General features: G+C 35.3%; 3 protein-coding genes across 7 annotated transcripts; all 3 read left to right on the top strand.

The window, feature by feature from the left end:
* Nucleotides 1-383: 383 nt before the first annotated feature.
* gabpb2b (GA binding protein transcription factor subunit beta 2b) lies at nucleotides 384-7,494 on the top strand. 2 transcript variants are annotated; one of them, XM_051131896.1, is made up of 8 exons: nucleotides 384-554; nucleotides 1,365-1,472; nucleotides 1,561-1,728; nucleotides 1,806-2,000; nucleotides 2,138-2,288; nucleotides 4,316-4,483; nucleotides 4,560-4,678; nucleotides 4,754-7,494. In XM_051131896.1, exons 2-8 carry the CDS (start codon nucleotides 1,365-1,367, stop codon nucleotides 5,105-5,107), a joined length of 1,263 nt encoding a protein of 420 aa, XP_050987853.1. In that variant the 5' UTR covers nucleotides 384-554; the 3' UTR covers nucleotides 5,108-7,494. The 2 variants fall into 2 exon arrangements, with proteins under 2 accessions (XP_050987853.1, XP_050987854.1); XM_051131897.1 differs by having other exon boundaries at nucleotides 4,319-4,483.
* A 65-nt stretch (nucleotides 7,495-7,559) lies between these two features.
* Nucleotides 7,560-10,910, top strand: elp6 (elongator acetyltransferase complex subunit 6). 3 transcript variants are annotated; one of them, XM_051131900.1, is made up of 8 exons: nucleotides 7,560-7,637; nucleotides 7,864-8,010; nucleotides 8,088-8,166; nucleotides 8,243-8,313; nucleotides 8,381-8,505; nucleotides 9,508-9,712; nucleotides 9,814-9,966; nucleotides 10,043-10,910. In XM_051131900.1, the coding sequence occupies exons 2-8, from the start codon at nucleotides 7,957-7,959 to the stop codon at nucleotides 10,163-10,165; spliced, it is 810 nt and encodes a 269-aa protein (XP_050987857.1). In that variant the 5' UTR covers nucleotides 7,560-7,637; nucleotides 7,864-7,956; the 3' UTR covers nucleotides 10,166-10,910. The 3 variants fall into 3 exon arrangements, with proteins under 3 accessions (XP_050987857.1, XP_050987856.1, XP_050987855.1); XM_051131899.1 differs by having other exon boundaries at nucleotides 7,567-7,710; XM_051131898.1 differs by having other exon boundaries at nucleotides 7,588-8,010.
* A 1,574-nt stretch (nucleotides 10,911-12,484) lies between these two features.
* aldh5a1 (aldehyde dehydrogenase 5 family, member A1 (succinate-semialdehyde dehydrogenase)) lies at nucleotides 12,485-18,645 on the top strand. Of its 2 annotated transcripts, XM_051130455.1 has the most exons (11): nucleotides 12,485-12,684; nucleotides 13,044-13,289; nucleotides 14,310-14,393; nucleotides 14,491-14,661; nucleotides 14,774-14,890; nucleotides 15,175-15,318; nucleotides 15,399-15,542; nucleotides 16,087-16,245; nucleotides 16,375-16,538; nucleotides 16,878-16,936; nucleotides 18,113-18,645. In XM_051130455.1, exons 2-11 carry the CDS (start codon nucleotides 13,065-13,067, stop codon nucleotides 18,322-18,324), a joined length of 1,479 nt encoding a protein of 492 aa, XP_050986412.1. In that variant the 5' UTR covers nucleotides 12,485-12,684; nucleotides 13,044-13,064; the 3' UTR covers nucleotides 18,325-18,645. The 2 variants fall into 2 exon arrangements, with proteins under 2 accessions (XP_050986412.1, XP_050986411.1); XM_051130454.1 differs by lacking the exon at nucleotides 12,485-12,684 and having other exon boundaries at nucleotides 12,913-13,289.
* The last annotated feature ends 587 nt before the right edge of the window (nucleotides 18,646-19,232 follow it).

The raw sequence follows: 19,232 nt of genomic DNA on the forward strand, positions 1-19,232 counted from the left end.
ATCATGTGACTGGAGTAATGATACTAAAAATTAAGTTTTAATATCACAGGTATAAATTACAAATGTAAAATATATTCCAGTAGGAAACATTTTAAATAGTAAAAATGTTTCAAAATGTTAGTTTTTGCTGTACTTTGTTTCAAATAAATGCAGGCTTTGTGAGCAGTAAGACTTATTTAAAAAAAAAAAAAAACATTTAAAAAACTGGTAGTGTATTTTAATGAAAAAAAATCACATTCATTAAAAAATATATATTTAAGCTGCTTTCAGTAACGATCTCGTTATAAGCACTGGTTATGCGTTAGGGGGCGCTGCAAACACCTCAACTTTTAAACACTACCAAAGAAGAACCAATCAAATATTTCTACTTCCGGTACCGTTCCTACGCCATCTTTGACGACAAATAGCCCATTTATGTTATTTTTGTTTTCAAAAAGTAGCGAAAAGTATGATAGAACACTAAATCGCATTAAACAACCAAAGCGTACGTCTGGTCTTCAACGTATCTAACGTGTTATAACACAGTAAAAGTCTTCGGAAAACATTTTGGCGAGGTGAGCAGCAGAAGTTTTGCTTTATTCTGTTTACTAGCAACTGACTGCAGGAGTTTGATGAACTGTCACTAAAAGAGATTCGAATTGCATATTTTCTATGGTTTTGGCGATGTAGTAACAGTAGATGATCACGTGACAATACGATGAGTTATTTTAAAACTTAATCGCAACTTACTCAAACTTCTTTTAATGATAATTGTGCACTTTTAGTCATGTTTTTTTAGTAGTCGGATTATTAACGTTCTCATAAAAATAATCTGTTGTTTAATATTTCGAAAAATATAATGTATGTATTACGAAAATCTCGTTAAAGATAACCAACAAGCTAGCTATATTAATTATGCATGTCATGTTATATAAATCAAACCGTTATTTAAACAGTAACACTAATAAACTTGACTATGCGTGAGTAAAGTTTGTGAAAATGTCCGTGCAGCCACACAGTAACATTGTAAACAAAAGCATGAAAGCAACTTCCCCCGGAACTTGCCCTGTTTTAAAATGATGACTATTTCCCGTTCTGTCACTGATAATGAATTATGTCGAACGTTAATGTACACATCCGCTTCTTAGGACTTAAAAACACTTGATCCTTTTGAGATAAAGTCTTATGACTATAACCACAGTGTCGTTCAACACAGAGTTTGTATATGTGAAAACCATTTCCTGCGTAACATCTGTTTTCTTTGAAAATATGCACCTGGTTAAACACCCCATGAATGTAAACATGTTGTTGTCAAGAAATAAAGCATCATTTCAGTATCAATATTCACTGTATTCCAATGCTTCAAACCTTATTTGGATGATTAGATGTCGCTTGTGGATTTGGGAAAGCGTTTGTTGGAGGCAGCACGCAAAGGGCAAGATGATGAAGTGAGGTCACTTATGGCCAACGGAGCTCCATTTACTACAGACTGGGTGAGTTGTGTTTGCTGCTCGTTGGTTATTGTTTGCAATTTCTAATCTGAATTTCACTATAACGCATGATTATGGTATTATGTTTTAGCTGGGAACCTCACCACTTCATTTAGCAGCACAATACGGGCACTACTCCACCGCTGAGGTGCTTCTCCGTGCCGGAGTGAGTAGAGATGCTCGCACTAAAGTCGATCGGACCCCGCTCCACATGGCTGCGTCAGAGGGCCACTCAAGCATCGTTGAACTATTGGTCAAGGTAATAACTCATGAAAGCAGTTGAGTTTTTAACATTTTGACTTTTTGTTAAGACATTATATCTTATATTTGGGACAGAGTGGAGCAGACATCAATGCCAAAGACATGCTGAAAATGACCGCCCTCCACTGGGCTACAGAACATGGGCACAGGGGAGTCGTGGAGCTGTTGATCAAATACGGCGCCGATACTCACGCCCTCAGCAAGTTTGACAAGACGCCTTTTAACATTGCGGTAGACAGAGGAAACACTGAGCTGATGCTGTTGTTACAGGTAAAAATGAGACGATGTGTTGATTATCAGATATCAGTTCATAATGTACAATTCACCAGCTGTTGTGTATTTAAAGAAGTTCATAGGCAAAATCAAGGCTGCGGGCTTGTAACTTGAGGGTCTGTTTGTTATTCTAGGAGGGAATGCAAAACCAAGTGAACATGAATCCAGAGAGGACTATCCTAAGCAGTACGTCACCTGCCACAGCGAGTCCTCAGTTCATCATCTCCTCCTCTGGAGTGGTCAATCTCTCTGATATTGTTCTCACTAATGCTAAGGCTAACACAGGTATGTGTTTCATTACATCAGCTATGTTTCCATCACCCTGTTTTTATGTACATTTAAAAGTATTGCATCAGAAATGGAAATGGCAAATTTTGCTTGCTTGAGGTGGTGTTTGACTTTTGTGAAAAAAGGTTAATGCAAATGGGAGATGGAAATGCATTTTGTGAATAAATAAACGGCATAACCTAACTAACTAGCAGACTGATCTTGTTGCACAGCATCTGAAATGTTTTTATGGTCATTCTTAAATGCCCGTTTTCAAAGCATTTCTGTATAATTCCCTCCCAGAACTGTCTTAAGGCCTTTTCACACTGAAGGCCTTTACATGATTACGTTGCCAAATGAAAAGCGTCCACCTCCGAAAGCAGTGACCTCATTTATTGAGTCGTCTGTTCACTCTGAGGCATGTAATTTATTAAATATGAAAACGATTAGATTCAGTGGCTTCCCCTACTTTTCTTACTGATATTTAGTGACAGTTTATCAGGAAGTGACGATTTTGCACTCTTTGACTTATTAGATGGAAAAGGTGCTTATTCGCAAATGTTTTATGCAATATTACAAGTTTGCGCATATGTTAAATTCACAGCTTCGGATGGAAACCTGGCTAATGAGTGAATGCGAAAATTCTGTTTTTTCAATTTTCATGTAAAAATACATGTTTTTGACAATGGCACTGGCAACCTGTTTCTCTTCATCTGCCCTGTCAAAAATCATATAAATCTTAATCTTAAATTAAATAAATTTAATTTGTTGGCTCAGTGCAAGGAGTTTTCCACATACACTACCATTCAAAAGAATGGGGTTAGTAAGATTTTTTAGAAAAAAAAATGTATACTTTTTCAGCAAGGACACTTTACATTAATCAAAACTGACAGTAAAGACAAGAAGAGTTATAATGTTACAAAAGATTTTTTAGTTTCCATTCATCAAAGAATCCTTAAAAAATGTATCAAGCTGTATGCAAAAAACGACACAGGAATTAATTAATATTGAAATAAATAAATATAAATTTAAAAAATGTTTATCTATAAATAAAAAAAAGGGTTTTAAAAATTAACGTAGTATTTCACAATAATAGTTTTTAAAGTCGTCTTTCAGGAAACTCAAAAACCAAGCTTAAATTGCACTGTACACTACCAGTCAAAAGTTGAATGGTAAGATTTTTAATGTCTGTTCTGCTCACCAAACCTGTATTTATTTGATCCAAAGTACAGCAAAAACAGTCAAATTTTTAAAATGTTTTTACTATTTAAAATAACTGCTTTCTATTTGAATATATTTTAAAATGTAATTTATTCCTTTGATTTCAAAGCTGAATTTTTAGCATCATTACTCCAGTCACAGGATCCTTCAGAAATCATTCTAATATTCTGATTTGCTGCTCAAAAATTAATTATTATAATTATGATGTCGAAAACAGAATCTTTTTTTATTTATTTTATTTTTTAATCATTATAAATGTCTTTATCTTCACTTTTGATCAATTTAAAGCATCCTTGCTAAATAAAAATATTAATTTCTATAATTCACCCCCACATGAAATGATGCTTTTAAATATATTCAAATAGAAAGCAGTTATTTTAAATAGTAAAAATTATCACAATATTACTGCTTTTGCTGGATTTTGGATTAAATAAAATTAGGCTTGGTGAGCAGAAGAGACTTCTTTAAAAAAAACATTAAAAATCTTACTGTTCAAAAACTTTTGACTGGTACTGTATGTATTGCCTTTACATGATGTTAAAAAAAGAAGCGTACTGTAAACCTATAATAAATAATGTTTATTTGAGGTACAACGATGCATTAGTTGTGACATATTTCTTTAACATGTTTGATTTGAATAGCACTTTAAATTTGATTAATTTAAACCAATTTTATTGCCATTAATAACAAAATTACCCACCAACTGGCATTTTATACACTCACTAATTTATTTAAGGTTTTATTTAAATTTTATTTAAACAGGATGCACAGAGAATGCCATTTGTGTGTTTTTCCTTTGCAAACAAACTCTTGCTATATTCCAGCAGGAGCTGCAGAGAGTGTGATTGCTGCTGATTCAGTAGATTCTGCCATCCAGCATCTCGTAGGGGAAGATGGCCAGAGAGTCATCACTATAGTAACCGACCAACAGGGAAACCTGCAGACTGGCAACTTGGGACAGAAATTCTTTGTCACAATGCAGGGGCAGCAAAGTGAGTAGATTGCTAGATTATAGGTTATAGACTTCGAACTATATTAGACTATTCTAACATGCCTGTATATATTTAGTGGTTGCAGTGCCAGCGGGTCAGATTGCAGAAGAAATCATAACAGAGGACACCAAACCAGTTCCAACACGGAAGCGGAAATTTGAATCAACAGTCAACCACACAGATGTCAAACACAAGGTCTGACGAGCAGAGATTCCTATTTAAATCTTACTTTGTAGAATATGCAAATCAACTGTTTGGTGTTTTCTACAGGAACCAGCTGAGAAGGACAGTCGGGAACTACTAGAGCAGCAACTAAAAGAAGCAAACAGAAAAGCCCAGGAATACAGACAGCAGTTACTAAGAAAGGAACAGGAAGCTGAGCAGTACAGGCTTAAACTGGAGGCCATTGCCAACGGGCAGACCAATGGCACCAGCACAGAGCCCCAAGAGGAAGTGGTGCTCCAGGAAGAGGAAGAGGAGGAGGTGGTTGGCGAAGAGGAAGTTGTCATGTTGCCAGAAGGGGCCATCATCATTAAAGAGGAGCCCCTTGACTCAACGGCAGGAGAAACAGTAACGTTAGTAGAGGCCGCAGATATCACAGCCACCTCAGAGGGCACGCCGTAGCGGTGAACCCACAGACTCAAACACTCAGGAATTACATACACTTTTCTAGTCTGTGTCCCTGGAGTGTGACATTGTATTTATTTATTGTAAATCGTAACCTTTTGTTTTTATCCTTTTTTTTTTACTCATAGCATTCAGTTTCTGTGTACAAACCTCTACAGAGATGTAGCATGTGTTATATTTAGGTGGCCACAATGATGCTGAGCTGATCAGATTGACTGAAGGAAGACCAGGCATGTCTTTTTAAAGGGATAGTTTACCCAAAAGTGAAAATTCTGTCATTAATTACTCACCCTCTTATCATTCCAAACCTGCAAGACCGTTCAACTTCAAAACACAAATTAAGATAAGAGCCTCTGATCCTCCATAGACAGCAATAGTCCTACCACGTTCAAGGTCCAGAAAGGTACCAAGAACATCGACAAAATAGTCCATGTGACATCAGTAGTTCTAACGTTTTTTACGAGTATTCTTGTAGCTTCGTAAAATTCCAGTTGAACCACTGTTGTCACACCGACTATTTTTTCTATGTTATTCATACCTTTCTGAACCTTGAACGTGGTGGGACCCTTGCTGTCTGTTGAAGGTCAGAAAGCTCTTGGATTTCATCAAAAATACCTTAGTTTGTGTTCCAAAGACCAAACAAAGGTCTTACGGGTTTGGAACGACATGAGGGTGAGTAATTAACAACATAATTTTCAGTTTTGGAGTTATGGAAGTTTTAGTTATAATGCTTTTCATTCAAGCCCTGGTATGCAATCTATATGCATACTATACTATAGTGTACTTAAAGGAATGTTCTGGGTTCAATACACACCATTTTGACTAGTCCCTTAGTTTTTTTTTTTTTTTAAATGCAAGTTGTGGTTATAGTAATGCGCTTTCGATGAAAATAAACTGGGACAGTGTTCTGGAGGTTTTAAAACATAAAGGTGAAGCTAATATTTTTGTTAAATCACCCGCATTAAAGAATCAGTAAGAAATGTATTATTTGACATGCAAAATCTGCCTTTTTAAAAGATTTTCAAGGTCTCTGAACCTTGAAAATATTGTGCAAAAATCACTGGGTTTACTAGGTGAATTTTTAATGCCTGGTCCAGTTATGGGTCTTTTTATGACCATGATTTTTGTGTTTTTTTTTAACTGAAGGTGAAATCAAAATGTATTGTGTTGATAGAGCTTAAATTGAACCTGGGACATTCTTGAAATTGTAGTATAATACATTCATAATGAAGGTTAACAATACAGAACAATACTAGACATTATTCAGCTTTGTGTAACATTGAGCTGTTCCTGCAGTGTGAGGCATGTCTTACTGATGCAATCAGCATTGGGTGGTGTGATAATCAAAATAGCTATGTATTTACTTAGTAAACAGACTTTTTTATGTATTATAATACTTTTAGCTGTTTATAAAGATAATTTACTCCTTTCAGAGTACAAGAATGAGCAATGGTTGTTTCACTTTAAAAAAAAAAATCTTACATTATTTTCTTTGTTCTGTTAAACACTAAATCACGATTTGTATTTCAGTGTTTTGTGCTCTAAAAAGTATGCAACATGTCTTTGCTTGCATTTCATGGAATGGTCCATGTGCCTGTTTTGACTTTCCAATGTAAAATTTCCCAGCTGCTTTGTTTATAGACTTTCGCAGCTTTTACAGTCAGTCCTTCAGTGAAGTTACATCATCAGTTGTGTTTACTTTTTGTGTCAGGTTTTAAAATGTGAATGACATTTAATGGAACTAGACCTCAAATGTTCAATAGGTTTTCTTTTGATAGAAAAATAGTTTTGCATTGTCTTTGACGTTTTCCAGGCACACAGCTGATGATTAACATTCCGTCTGAATTTCAAGGGCTTGCGAAATGTATTTTTGCTCTGTACATATGAAAATGTATAATTTTCTTCCATCTAAACGCATTAATATTAAGATTTCGGAGGACGTTATACTATTTATTGAATGGGTGATTCATTCGGTCAATGTTTTCCCCCTTGTCCTTTCTTGGTTTTTATGCATTTAGAATTCTGTTGTATAGGATGTCATCAGCAGTGCTTTATAGGTAAAACATTTATAATTTGTTGAAATTAGCATTAGGCCTAAAGCAAGTTATGTTTACACTTTTATTTTGTTGTAAAGTTAGTTTGACAGGCAGAATTACTTGCATTTCAGTGTGTTGGAAGCAAATGCTTAGAGTTTTAACTAAAAGCAGACCAGAACACATGAAACATAACAAAGATCAACAGTTTGACCCTGTGATTTCATGTTTGCATATTTTTATATATATATTTTTGTAATGAAACACTATCTGGGCCTGTCTTTAGTGCACTTGCAGCTACATTTTATTATCTCTGGTCAAAATAAATATTTCTAATGTTTGGTATATCTACTCGTTTTTTAAAGGAGAGAATATTCTTTCACTTATTTTCCCTTCATCACATTTCCTTACGCGTCACTCTATCAAAACGCGTTTTCGGACAAATTGTCTTCTTGCGGTTTCCGTACGCACGCTGACTAGCACAACAGGCAAACGTGAGCTATTCCTTCATATTTAACGTTATTTGTACACAATTGGAAGAAAGTAGCCAAATTACAGACAGTGCAGGTACATTAATATTATTTTAACGTTCTCTTCTCGTTTACGACACTTTGAATACTTAGGCAACGCTAATATTATTTAGCATTAACGTTATAACTGCGCTAGGCATGCGTACAATTAAATTCTCTGCGTTTGTTTACATCGCGTTTTTCTTGTCAGCATGAAAAATACTGAACAAGAGTTGGATAAATAAAGAAGAGACAGCAGCATATCCTGCTCAACTGTTGTCAAGTTCATCTCTATCTCACAAACATGTTTCCAGAATTGAACAGTATCCTCGATTCCACTCCAGACAGTTACAAATCGGTAATTACACGTCTTTACACGCTTGATGTGACTTACAAAATGCCACTGACCCTAACCGATGTTCTCTGTACTTGTAGAGTGACTTTATCCTCGTGTCAGACAGACGAGCTGACGCATCATTTCTCATTCATCACCATCTGTCTTTCTATTTACGTGGTAAGTGACCTATTGTTTATAGTGAGGTATCTATCCATCTATCTGTCTAAAACATCCTAAACTTGTATATTTCCAGCTGGCTGCAAGGTGTGTTTTCTGGGTCTTGTGCAGTCCTTCAGTCACTACAGTGCTGTTGGTCAGAGGCTGGTAAGTCAGTTTTCTTTATTTAGACATTTTGTTGATTATATGTCTTGATCATAATGTTTTTGTCCAGGGCGTGAGTTTGGCCCAGGCAAGAGAAAAGGGCCAATTAGTGTTTCTTGAAGGACTGAAGGACTCTATTGGAGCTATATTACAGGAGGACACCAGTCAGGAGACCCAACCTTTGAGTTATCTCAGGCACGTATAGCATGTTCTGGAAATCTAGTTAAAATACACAGCTGTTCAAAGGTTTGGGATCAGTGAAATTTGTAGTGTTTTTAAATAAGTCTCTTATGGTCACCAAGGCTGCATTTGATCAAAAATACAAAAAAAACCCCAGTAATATTGTGAAATATTATTAGAGTTTAAAATAGTTTTTCTATTTTAATGTTTTGAAATTTTATTTCTGTGATGCAAAGCTGAATTTTCATCAGCCATTATGTCAGTCTTCAGTGTCACATGATCCTTCAGAAATCATTCTAATACGCTGATTTATTATCAACGGTGGAAACAGTTGTGCTGCTTAATATTTTGTTGGAAGCTGTAATACTTTTTTTCAGGATTCTTTAATAAGTAAACAGTTAAAAAGAACAGGATTTATTTAAAATGGTAATCTTTTGTAGCAATATAAAGTACCATTTAAACATTCGTGGTCAGTAAATTTTTTTTTTTTTTTTTTTTTTTTTAAGAATTTAATGATTTTATTCCGCAAGGATGTTGTTGTTGACTTAAGTTGTTATAAAAGATTTCTATTTTGAATAAATGCTGTTCTTTGTAACAACATCAAAGAATCCTGATAAAAAGAATCACAGGTTTCATAAAAAATTTCAACATTGATAATTAGTCAGCATATTAGAATGATTTCTGAAGGATCATGCGACACTGAAAACTGGACTAATGATACTGAAAATTCAACTTTGCATCAGAGGTATAACATTTTTAAATACATTCACATAGAAAACATAGTTTACATTGAAATAATATTTCATAATATTACTGTTTTTTTCTGGATTTTTTCTGGATTCTGGATTTTTGGTCAAATGCAGCTTTGGTGAGCGTAAGAAACTTCTTTAAAAAACTTTAAAAATCGTACTGATCCAAAACCTTTAAACGGCAGTGTACATTTTATCTCTATTCTTTCTTCTTATAATGTTATGACAAAAATATATAATTTCTTTTTTTTGCCATTTTGTTTTTTAGGTCCCCAGGTCCCAGACTAGAAGGTCTGTTCAGATTTGTGGAACGTTCTGTGCGTCAGAGTGGAGATGGTGATGCTAATGAATCATGGGGTCCTCCAGTGTTACTCATAGATGATCTCAGTGTGCTCCTGAGTTTCGGTGTTAGTGTTGGAGCAATTCTAGACTTTACCCTCTACTGCCAAGCCACCATGTGTTCTGAGTTACAGGTGAGTCAGTGCTTTTGCGTCAGTGCCTGAAATAATGCCAGATGTAGTTGGTTTTACACTGTATTATGATATATTAACTATAAATGTCTTTTGATATCCAGGGAAATATGGTTATTCTGGTGAGATGTGAGGAGGAGGATGCAGATGATGAAGAGGGATTAAACCTGCTCCAGAGGGGACTAGTTCATCAGTGTAACTTGGCTTTACATGTTGAGGGGTTACCAACGGGCTACTGCAGGGACATACATGGACAGGTGTGATTTCATGTTCAAGTTCACTGTTACTCTTATTATTGGCTCTGAACTAAGCTGACATTTTTATGTTTTTTAGATGGAGGTTTGGTGGCGACAGAGAGGAGAGACTATGTACAACCAACGAAAAATATTTCATTTTAAGGTCCATGATAAAGGAGCATCGTTTTTCGCTCGTGGGACTTCTAGTGCTGTTCTCTAAGTTTTCAAATTAATATACAGTAGAAGTTTTCACACTGAATGTCTTACTGAAATAATGTCATTATTTAGTTTGTTTTGTATAAATACATATATTTATATATTTGTTGATTTGTAATTATTTTACCAAAATAAGAGGGATCATGCAAAATGCGTGTTTTTTTTTATTGAGTACTGACCTGAATAAGATATTTTACATAAAAAACTATATTTACATATAGTCTACAAAAGAAAATTACCCTGTTAATACTGTGTTGTTATCTGAATGATCCACAGCTGTTTTTTTTTTTTGCTGTTCTTCAGAAAAATCCTTCAGGTCCCACAAATTCTTTGGTTTTCCAGCATTTTTTGTGTATTTCCAACCCTTTCCAACAATGACAGTATGATTTTGAGATCCATCTTTTCACACTGAGAACAACTGAGGGACTCATTTAACTATTAAAGAAGGTTCAAATGCTCACTGATGCTTCAGAAGGAAAAACCATGCATTAAGAACCATTTTTGTACATTTGTGTACATTTTTCTTATTTTGCCTAAACATAATATTTTTTTCATTTAGTACTGTGCTTTAGAAGCTACAGAAGATACTTACATGTTTCCCAGAAGACAAAATAATTTAAATTTACCCTTATCTTCAAATTCAAAAGTTTTCACCCCCTGGCTCTTAATGATGCTAGTTGATGTTGTTGTTTAAAGGGATGCAAAAACAAAGAGCCCAAGGTACATCCATACTTAAGGTTAATTTCTCATTGAATGAGAGCTAAAAATAAAATTTCACCATACCTGTAAGACACATTTTTATTCTCCTCCCTTGAGGAGACCATAAAAATCTGCATAATAGTTTCTTAAAATTACATTATGAAATTCTCTGTAGGTTAAACAGTGGTTTATCTGTAAAGGAACTTGAAATAAATACAAGGATATATTTGTAGACTGTACGTTACGTAAAATTGTCACAGAGGGCGCTGTTGTGCTTTTGTTGATTGTAAGAAGCCAGTACTGTAAACACAACACGCCCTTTATGCGATTCGTTATGGTAGTATGTGAGATTACAGTGTGTTCCAAAGCATAGTATGTTGAAAAGAGTATGCCAAAAGTCCCCGGATGGTCTACTATTTCAGGTCGATTTTTGAAGTGTGAATCCGTGCACACTCTAATGGCTAATATTGCCCACAATTCATTGCGCTTTGGCAAAGGATTCAGTCCAGAACTACAAACACGAATAAAACGCGTTGAAAAAACTACAAACGTGGCGGATGTTCGCGACTGGCGGTTAGGTAGAGATGTTTAGAAAAAAGTGTTTGAGCTACTAATAATCAACATTTAACTTGGTAAATACATTTATTTAATGTTATCTGTGTTATATTTGTGTGAAGTTTTATAAACATCCGTTTTGTCGTTAACTGCATCATTATGCAGAAAAGAGTTTTCGGCATGAAAGACCCGCGACTGGCAGATCAATGTGCTACTTCTTTTCACTCCAGTACAGTAGGAAGTTAAGTTAAATTAAATGTGGAGGATGTTAACTGTGACAAGATGACTGACAGGCCAGTTTACTGTGACAGGGTAAAGACGCAGTTGTGTGACGTGATTGTATGTCCCCAAGCTTGCCTACTCTTCTACTACACACTGAAAAGTGTGTACTTTTTCTTCACCAAAAGAGTACATACTTTTAGGGCTTAGTATAAGTAGGAACGTTGGGACGCAGCATGAATACATGGTTCTCGTTCGACTAGACTGATTACAGGAGATGAATCCAGACTGATTCGTAGATGGTTTTTAACAGGTTCAGTGAGAAGGACCTCACTGTAGAACACAAGATCCAGGAGGCGAGGTTGGATCCAGATGCAACTCCTCCCACCTTTCATATCCCCAAACTTACCTGTCTCCACCCCTTGATCCCTAAACCTAACGTTATCCATCTCCACCTCCTGGAAGTCGATGTAACTCGCGTCCTCGCCCTCTGGATTAGTGATTACCTTTGAGTCTCGCTCAGCAAAATAAACGAATCTTTTTTTTAGTCATTTCGTTCATTTTAGCAAAATATAAGTGAAATGTTACGTGTTACTTCCCTAACACATCTACTGCTTACACAAACGTTGATCACACTACAAACAAGACAAAACTATAATGCTATAAGAAACAGAAAAGATTAATTCATTGTTTACCTGGGTCTTTAGTTTATGATTAGCTCACCTCACCTCTTATCTGACGAGTTTTCGGGTTGAGTCGTTCGTTCATCACGTCACAGCGCAACGTGACAGATGAACGAACGACACGAAAACAATAGGATGTTGCGCATGCGCGACTGAACGAATCACTCCCTGATGATCAGTTGTTCCCGAGTCACATGAAAGATTTGTTCAAGAACGACCCATCACTTCTCTGGCTCAAGTTAAGGGCTATTGGGGATCAACGTATTTCTTGAAAAGATCCGGCTCAATTCGTTCATGAATCGGACGTCGCAGGTGTAGCCTATCATCACTACCGTCTCACGATTCGGATTGTATTTCCAACTTTGCAGTGAGTGAAAAGTGAACAGACATGCAACACGCAGTTCACTGGACAATTATTACTTAATGCTCATTTTAATATTATTTTAATTAGCGTTTTTGGAGTGACAGCGGAAATTAATTAAGATTAATTAAATGTGTGTCTATAACAGCCGTTAGTCGAATGCAAATATAGAGAAAACTGTTAAAGCTTATGTAAGTTAATCACGTGTTTAAAGCAACCGCCCATTTTCCGGAACTGGATTGAGCTTGATATTAGCCTCCTGCACGCCTAAAGCTGCTGATAAACACACAGAGGTTTTATTAGACCTGCCATTTCTTATCATGGGGAGTTTATATCTTTTTAAAGGTCGGTGTATTCTCCGGCAGGTGTACTTTGGCCTACCCAGCATGCTGCTGCAGCGGCCGTACAGCCTCGATGTGTCAGCGCCGCTCCTGCGGACTCAAGCCTTCATAGATGGGCGCTGGGTCTCCGCTGCATCCACATTCCCCGTGTTAGATCCAGCCACGGGAGAAGAGATCACCAAAGTGTCAGACTGCGGTACAAAGGAAGCTCAAGACGCTGTCAATGCTGCATACAAAGCCTTTCACCTGTGGAAGAATCACACAGGCAAGGTGAGATGTGGGAAATATTTTTAATGTGCACACACGGTTAGGCTTTTATCTGTGCATATAACATGGATCGATCTGTGGAAATTGTGGTGAATGCTTCCGACGGAGCTTTAGTCTTTTGGCTGCTTTATTTTTTTTACTAACCACCAGATCGCGCTGTTTTCGATACACTTTTGACGCAAGGCCTCATGGGACGTAGGAAACTTGTGGATAATATTTTTTAATATTTTTACTATTTAAAATAAATGCTTTGTATTTGAATATATTTTAAAATGTAATTTATTCCTGTGATCAAACATTTTCAGCATCATTACTCCAGTCTTCATTGTCACATGATCCTTCAGAAAAGCTTTAATTCAGTATATTTTTTTTTTTTTTAGGAGAGGAATTATAGAAATTAATACTTTTATTTAGCAAGGATGCTTTAAATTGATCATAAAGACCAATTTACAGACCATCATTTAAATTGATGATAAAGACATTTATAATGTTACAAAAGATTTCTATTTCAGATAAATGCTGTTTTTCTAAACTTCCTATTCATCAAAGAAACCTGAATAAAATCTACTCTGCTATTTTCAGCATAATAATAATGTATGTTTTTGGGCAGCAAATCTGAATATTAGAATGATTTCTGAAGGATCATGTGACTGGAGTAATGATGCTAAAAAATCAGCTTTGAAATCACAGGAATAAATTACATTTTAAAATATATTCAAATAGAAAACAGTTATTTTAAACAGTAAAAATATTTCTGAATATTACTGTCTTTGCTGTACTTTGGATCAAATAAATGCAGGCTTGGTGAGCAGAACAGACTTTTTCAAAAAAACATTAAAAATCTTACTGTTCAAAAACTTTTGACTGGTAGTGTATATATTAAATAAATGCTGTTCTTTTGAATTTCTATAAAACTATAGAAAAATTATGATTAAATGAAAATAAAAATTGCTTAGTAAAAAAAAGTATTTAATCATTATGTTCAGAAGTTCTGATATACATATTAATGCATGTTTTTTGCAGGAAAGAAGTGTTTTATTACGAAAATGGTTTGATCTGATCAATCAGCACAAGGAAGATCTTGCCAAGTTGATCACAGCAGAGTGTGTAAGTATTCTGACCCATTACATACAGGGCACATCGAACATTTCTATTTACAAGGATTCACATATTATAATTGGTTATAACTCAAATGTGTGTACAGGGGAAGCCCATGAAGGAGTCCATTGGTGAGATGACATACTCTGCCTCCTTTCTGGAGTGGTTTTCTGAAGAGGCCAGACGTGTGTATGGAGACATTGTCACACCTCCAGCCAATGACCGCAAGATCCTGATACTCAAGCAGCCAGTGGGAGTGGCTTCCATCATTACACCTGTAAGACTTCCTCCTTCATCCTGATAACAAAACACCATCAGGTTGTAGGGTCAGTGAGCTAAACTAAAATGGTGAGCTCCTGGTTGTGATTTAAAATTTTCCCTTCTCACAGTGGAATTTCCCCAGTGCCATGATCACCAGGAAGGTGGGTGCAGCGCTTGCGGTGGGCTGCACTGTGGTGGTGAAGCCGGCTGAGGATACGCCTCTCTCTGCTCTGGCCCTGGCTGAGGTCTGTCTGTTTTCATGAAAGCTGGCTTAACTTGACCTTAAAGGGACAGTCCAAAAATGAAAATTCTTCAGAAAGCTCTTGGATTTCATCAAAAATATCTTAATTTGTGTTCCAAACATAAACAATGGTCTTACAGGTTTGGAACGACATGTGGGTGAATAATTAAAGACAGAATTTAAATTTTTGAGTGAACTATCCCTTTAAGCATAAGAGATTTCTTTCAAAAACAAAAAATCTACATATGTATATGACAGAATGAATAATCCATTGTTTTTCTTATCTAGTTGTCGGTTCAGGCTGGCATTCCTCCTGGGGTGTTGAATGTGGTGCCCTGCTCAAGAGCAAAGGCCCCTGCTATAGGGGAGCTGCTTTGCACAGACCCTCTAGTGGCCAAAATCTCATTTACTGGCTCCACAGCCACTGGCAAGGTAAAGATCTAATTTATATATGCAGTGAACATTTAATGTTCACTATATTTTAGTAATTGCTTAAGTAAATGCTTTTGCAGATACTACTAAGACACGCTGCAGGAACTGTCAAAAGGGTCTCCATGGAACTGGGAGGACACGCCCCATTTATTGTGTTTGACAGTGCTGATGTAGATAAAGCCGTTACAGGAGCAATGGTTTCCAAATTCAGGAACACAGGCCAGGTGAGTGTGTTTCAATCTTTTTTTTTTTTTATAATTATTTTGTACTGTTCTCTGAGGTCCCTTTATGATGTTTTACTGACATTTGTGTGGTGCAACATCACTGTCGCATCCAATATAGTCGGCACAGCATCGTCTTTTAGTTTTAATCTACAACAGCGGGCACTTTAACTGTTCAGGACAAACAAGGGACTCCTGAACAACTATCACTTAACAAAAAAAACAGCTGTGGATCATTCAGGTAACAACACAGTATTAAGAATCAAGTGTATGTAAACTTTTGAACAGGGTCAGTTTTATAAATTCAACTATTATTTTCTCTTGTGGACTATATGTAATTGTCTTTTATGTGAAATATCTTATTCAGGTCAGTACTAAATAAAAAAACGGCATGCATTTTGTATGACCCCTCATTATTATTAATTAATATTTTGCAGATTCTGCAAGGTGTATGTAGACTTTTGACTTCAACTGTAAATACTATGTTGTAGCTGACATTTTTGTAACTGTAAACAGCTGCTTTCCATTTCTCACCTCTCTGCTGTAGACCTGTGTGGGCTCCAACCGCTTTTTGGTGCAGAGTGGGATCCACGATGCTTTCATGGAGAAGCTGGCGAAGGCGATGGATGCCGAACTGAAGCTTGGCCATGGCTCAGAGCCCACCACCACACAGGGGCCGCTCATCAACACTCGCGCTGCAGAGAAGGTGCTTCATGGCAAAAGCAGATGCCGTAACTGATGATCCTGTGGGATGCAAACATTAATGTCACTGTCAACAAGCACACACACACACACAGATCATGATGATGGATTGATCAGCTGTTGTTTCTTTCAGGTGGAGAACCAGATTGCAGATGCTGTGGCACAGGGAGCAGTCATAGTTCGAGGTGGGAAGAGACTGGAGGGCTCCTTCATACAGCCCACCCTGCTTTCCAATGTCAGCAATAACATGCTCTGCATGCAAGAGGAGACGTTTGGACCACTTATTCCTGTTGTTAAGTGAGTATTTATTATTTATTGTATTTCATGACTAGCTATTCAAAACATTTTATTTTACATTTCATATTTATTTATCTACAGATTTCATTATGTATAATCAGCATTATAATTTTGTTTATTTAAATTTTTTTTGAAAATAATTAGGTTTTATTTGATTAATAAAAATGTATGAGATTTATAATTATTTCTTATTTCAGTTTTATTTTATATCATAATATCTTGTAAATAGGTTTTAATGGGCTACATATTTCAGCATGAATGATTTAACACGTCTGGTTGAGTCTGCCAGCTGCTGACTTTTTTTTTTTTTTTTTTTTTTTTTTTTTTTCTCTTCACCAGGTTCAACACAGAACAGGAGGCACTTGCCATTGCCAATGCTTCTTCTGTTGGTTTAGCAGGTTTGTCCATCTGTGCAAATTAATCATGTTTTTTTTGTTTTGTTTTTTTTTTTTCCCCAAATGTAGTTTTTGACCTTAAAGGTTTTGTTGGACAGTCTTGAGTTTGAGCCACTTTTTCTTCACATGCCTTTTTATTTATTAGCTAAGAGTGTTCCTTATTGAAAGCATTTATAATAGTCTACATTAGAAATTTGCTAATCATTTGACAAGAAGGCAAATTAACCAGTCAAGAAATACTGTAGAGTACAAGGGGGTTAAAGGACCTTCCATTTTATTTACTTCTTGAACACTAAATAACAACAAAAATAAAGAGGTTATTTTGAACATTTTTTTAAATGAAACTAAATATCTTGCAACATCAAAAAGCATTTTATTTTATTTGCATTATTTTTAAGCTATACAGGTATAAAAAGACATTTTGTTTAATTGATTTTTAATGAAAATTTCTGAAGCTATTTCTATAGCTATACAGGTATACATAAACACACTGCTGGTCAAATGTTTGGGATTTCTGTACTTTTAAAATATAATTTATTTATTAAAAAGTCTTTAATATTACTTTTTAACATTTTAACACATCCTTGTTGAATAAAAGTATTAATTTCACAAATTTTGAACAGTAGTGTATATTGTTACAAAAGATTTGTATTTTAAAATAAATGCTGTTCTTTTTAATGTTTTATTCATCAAAGAACCCTGATAAAAGTATCACAGGTTACAAAAACAATATTAAGCGGCACAACTGTTTCCAACACTGATGATAAATCAGCATATTAGAATGATTTCTGAAGGATCATTTGACACTGAAGACTGAAGTAATGATGCTAAAATTCATCTTTGCATCAAATGAATACTATTTTTAAAGTATAATAAAATAGAAAACCACTATTTTACATTGTAATAATATTTCACAATATTTTTTTTTTTCTGTATTTTTAATCAAATAAGTGCAGCCTTGGTGAGCATAAGAGACCTCTTTTAACAACAAAAAAAAAATTTATTTATTCTAAACAGGGCAGTTTTTTTTCATATATTTTAAACCAGAAAAATCACATTTCCCTTTAATTCCAATGTACTCTTATTTGTTTGGATGGTGAAGAAACACAAACAGCAGCTACATACCTTCTATAACTTGTCTTCAGTGGTGTAACATTCAAAACTGTTTTCTGTCATCAGGTTACTTTTACTCCAGAGACATCAGTCAGATCTGGCGGGTGGCTGAGCAGATGGAGGTGGGCATGGTTGGGATCAATGAAGGTCTGATCTCCACCACAGAAGCCCCTTTTGGAGGAATCAAACAGTCTGGAATGGGCAGAGAAGGATCCAAATATGGCATTGATGAGTATCTAGAAATAAAGTACATGTGTTTGGGGGGACTCTCTCTTTAAAGACAATGCTTACTAGCAGGCAGTATGGCATAATTCAAACAAGACCATTATAAAGACATTAATTTACAAAACACTGTGAAATATTCTCTCTTTTAAGCAGATGTAAATGAATAATGATTATACAGAGACATTTGTTAGGATATTTTAGGTAGTGTTTTAGATACAAATTGTCCACTTTGAGATTCCGTCCATCATAACTGATTGATGTAACCTAGTTGCTCTGAAATAAGATTGGCTTACACAAAAAAAATACTTTTGTGTCATTATGTAAAATGAGAAAAAGTTTCTTTTTTTTAGATTGAAAAGACAAATTTTAAGACAAATTTTTTTTTTTTTTCATTTTTTGCAATGTAACTTTTTTTTTCAATCATTTAGGCACAAAAAAGAAAACCCAATTTACAATGAAATACAGTATTGTACAAATATAGGGCTGTGGTGGAACAGCTGAGAAATTAAAGCACAGTCTTTCTTAAAAAAAAAAAAAAAAACATTTAAATGTTTAACTAAGTGTTCTATTTTTGTAATTGTAGAAATAGAGTAAGACTGTTAAAAATGAAACATTGACTGTGACTGGATGGTTTTGGGTGATCATAATGCTGGATAGAAACTTCTGATTTTTAAGGTCACAGCACAGAGATTAATCAAGCAAGTTAACAAATTTGTCATTGTTGCCAAATGCTGTAATTGTAAGTGTATATTTTTAAACTGTTCTTTGAAAAAAAGTTGTTTTGTATTATGAAGTGTTATCTGTATGAAAATATGTTTAGAAGTATATTAATTTTCTTACCTTGGGAGTCAATCTTTTGCAGATTAGCACATTAAAATACAAAGATTGATTGTACAGCTGAAAGCATCTGTAAAGAAACTTAAAATCTGAACATTTCAACTTGTCAAGTCTGAATATGCAC

This window comes from Labeo rohita, chromosome 16, assembly GCF_022985175.1.
Source record: "Labeo rohita strain BAU-BD-2019 chromosome 16, IGBB_LRoh.1.0, whole genome shotgun sequence".
Lineage (NCBI taxonomy): Eukaryota > Metazoa > Chordata > Actinopteri > Cypriniformes > Cyprinidae > Labeo > Labeo rohita.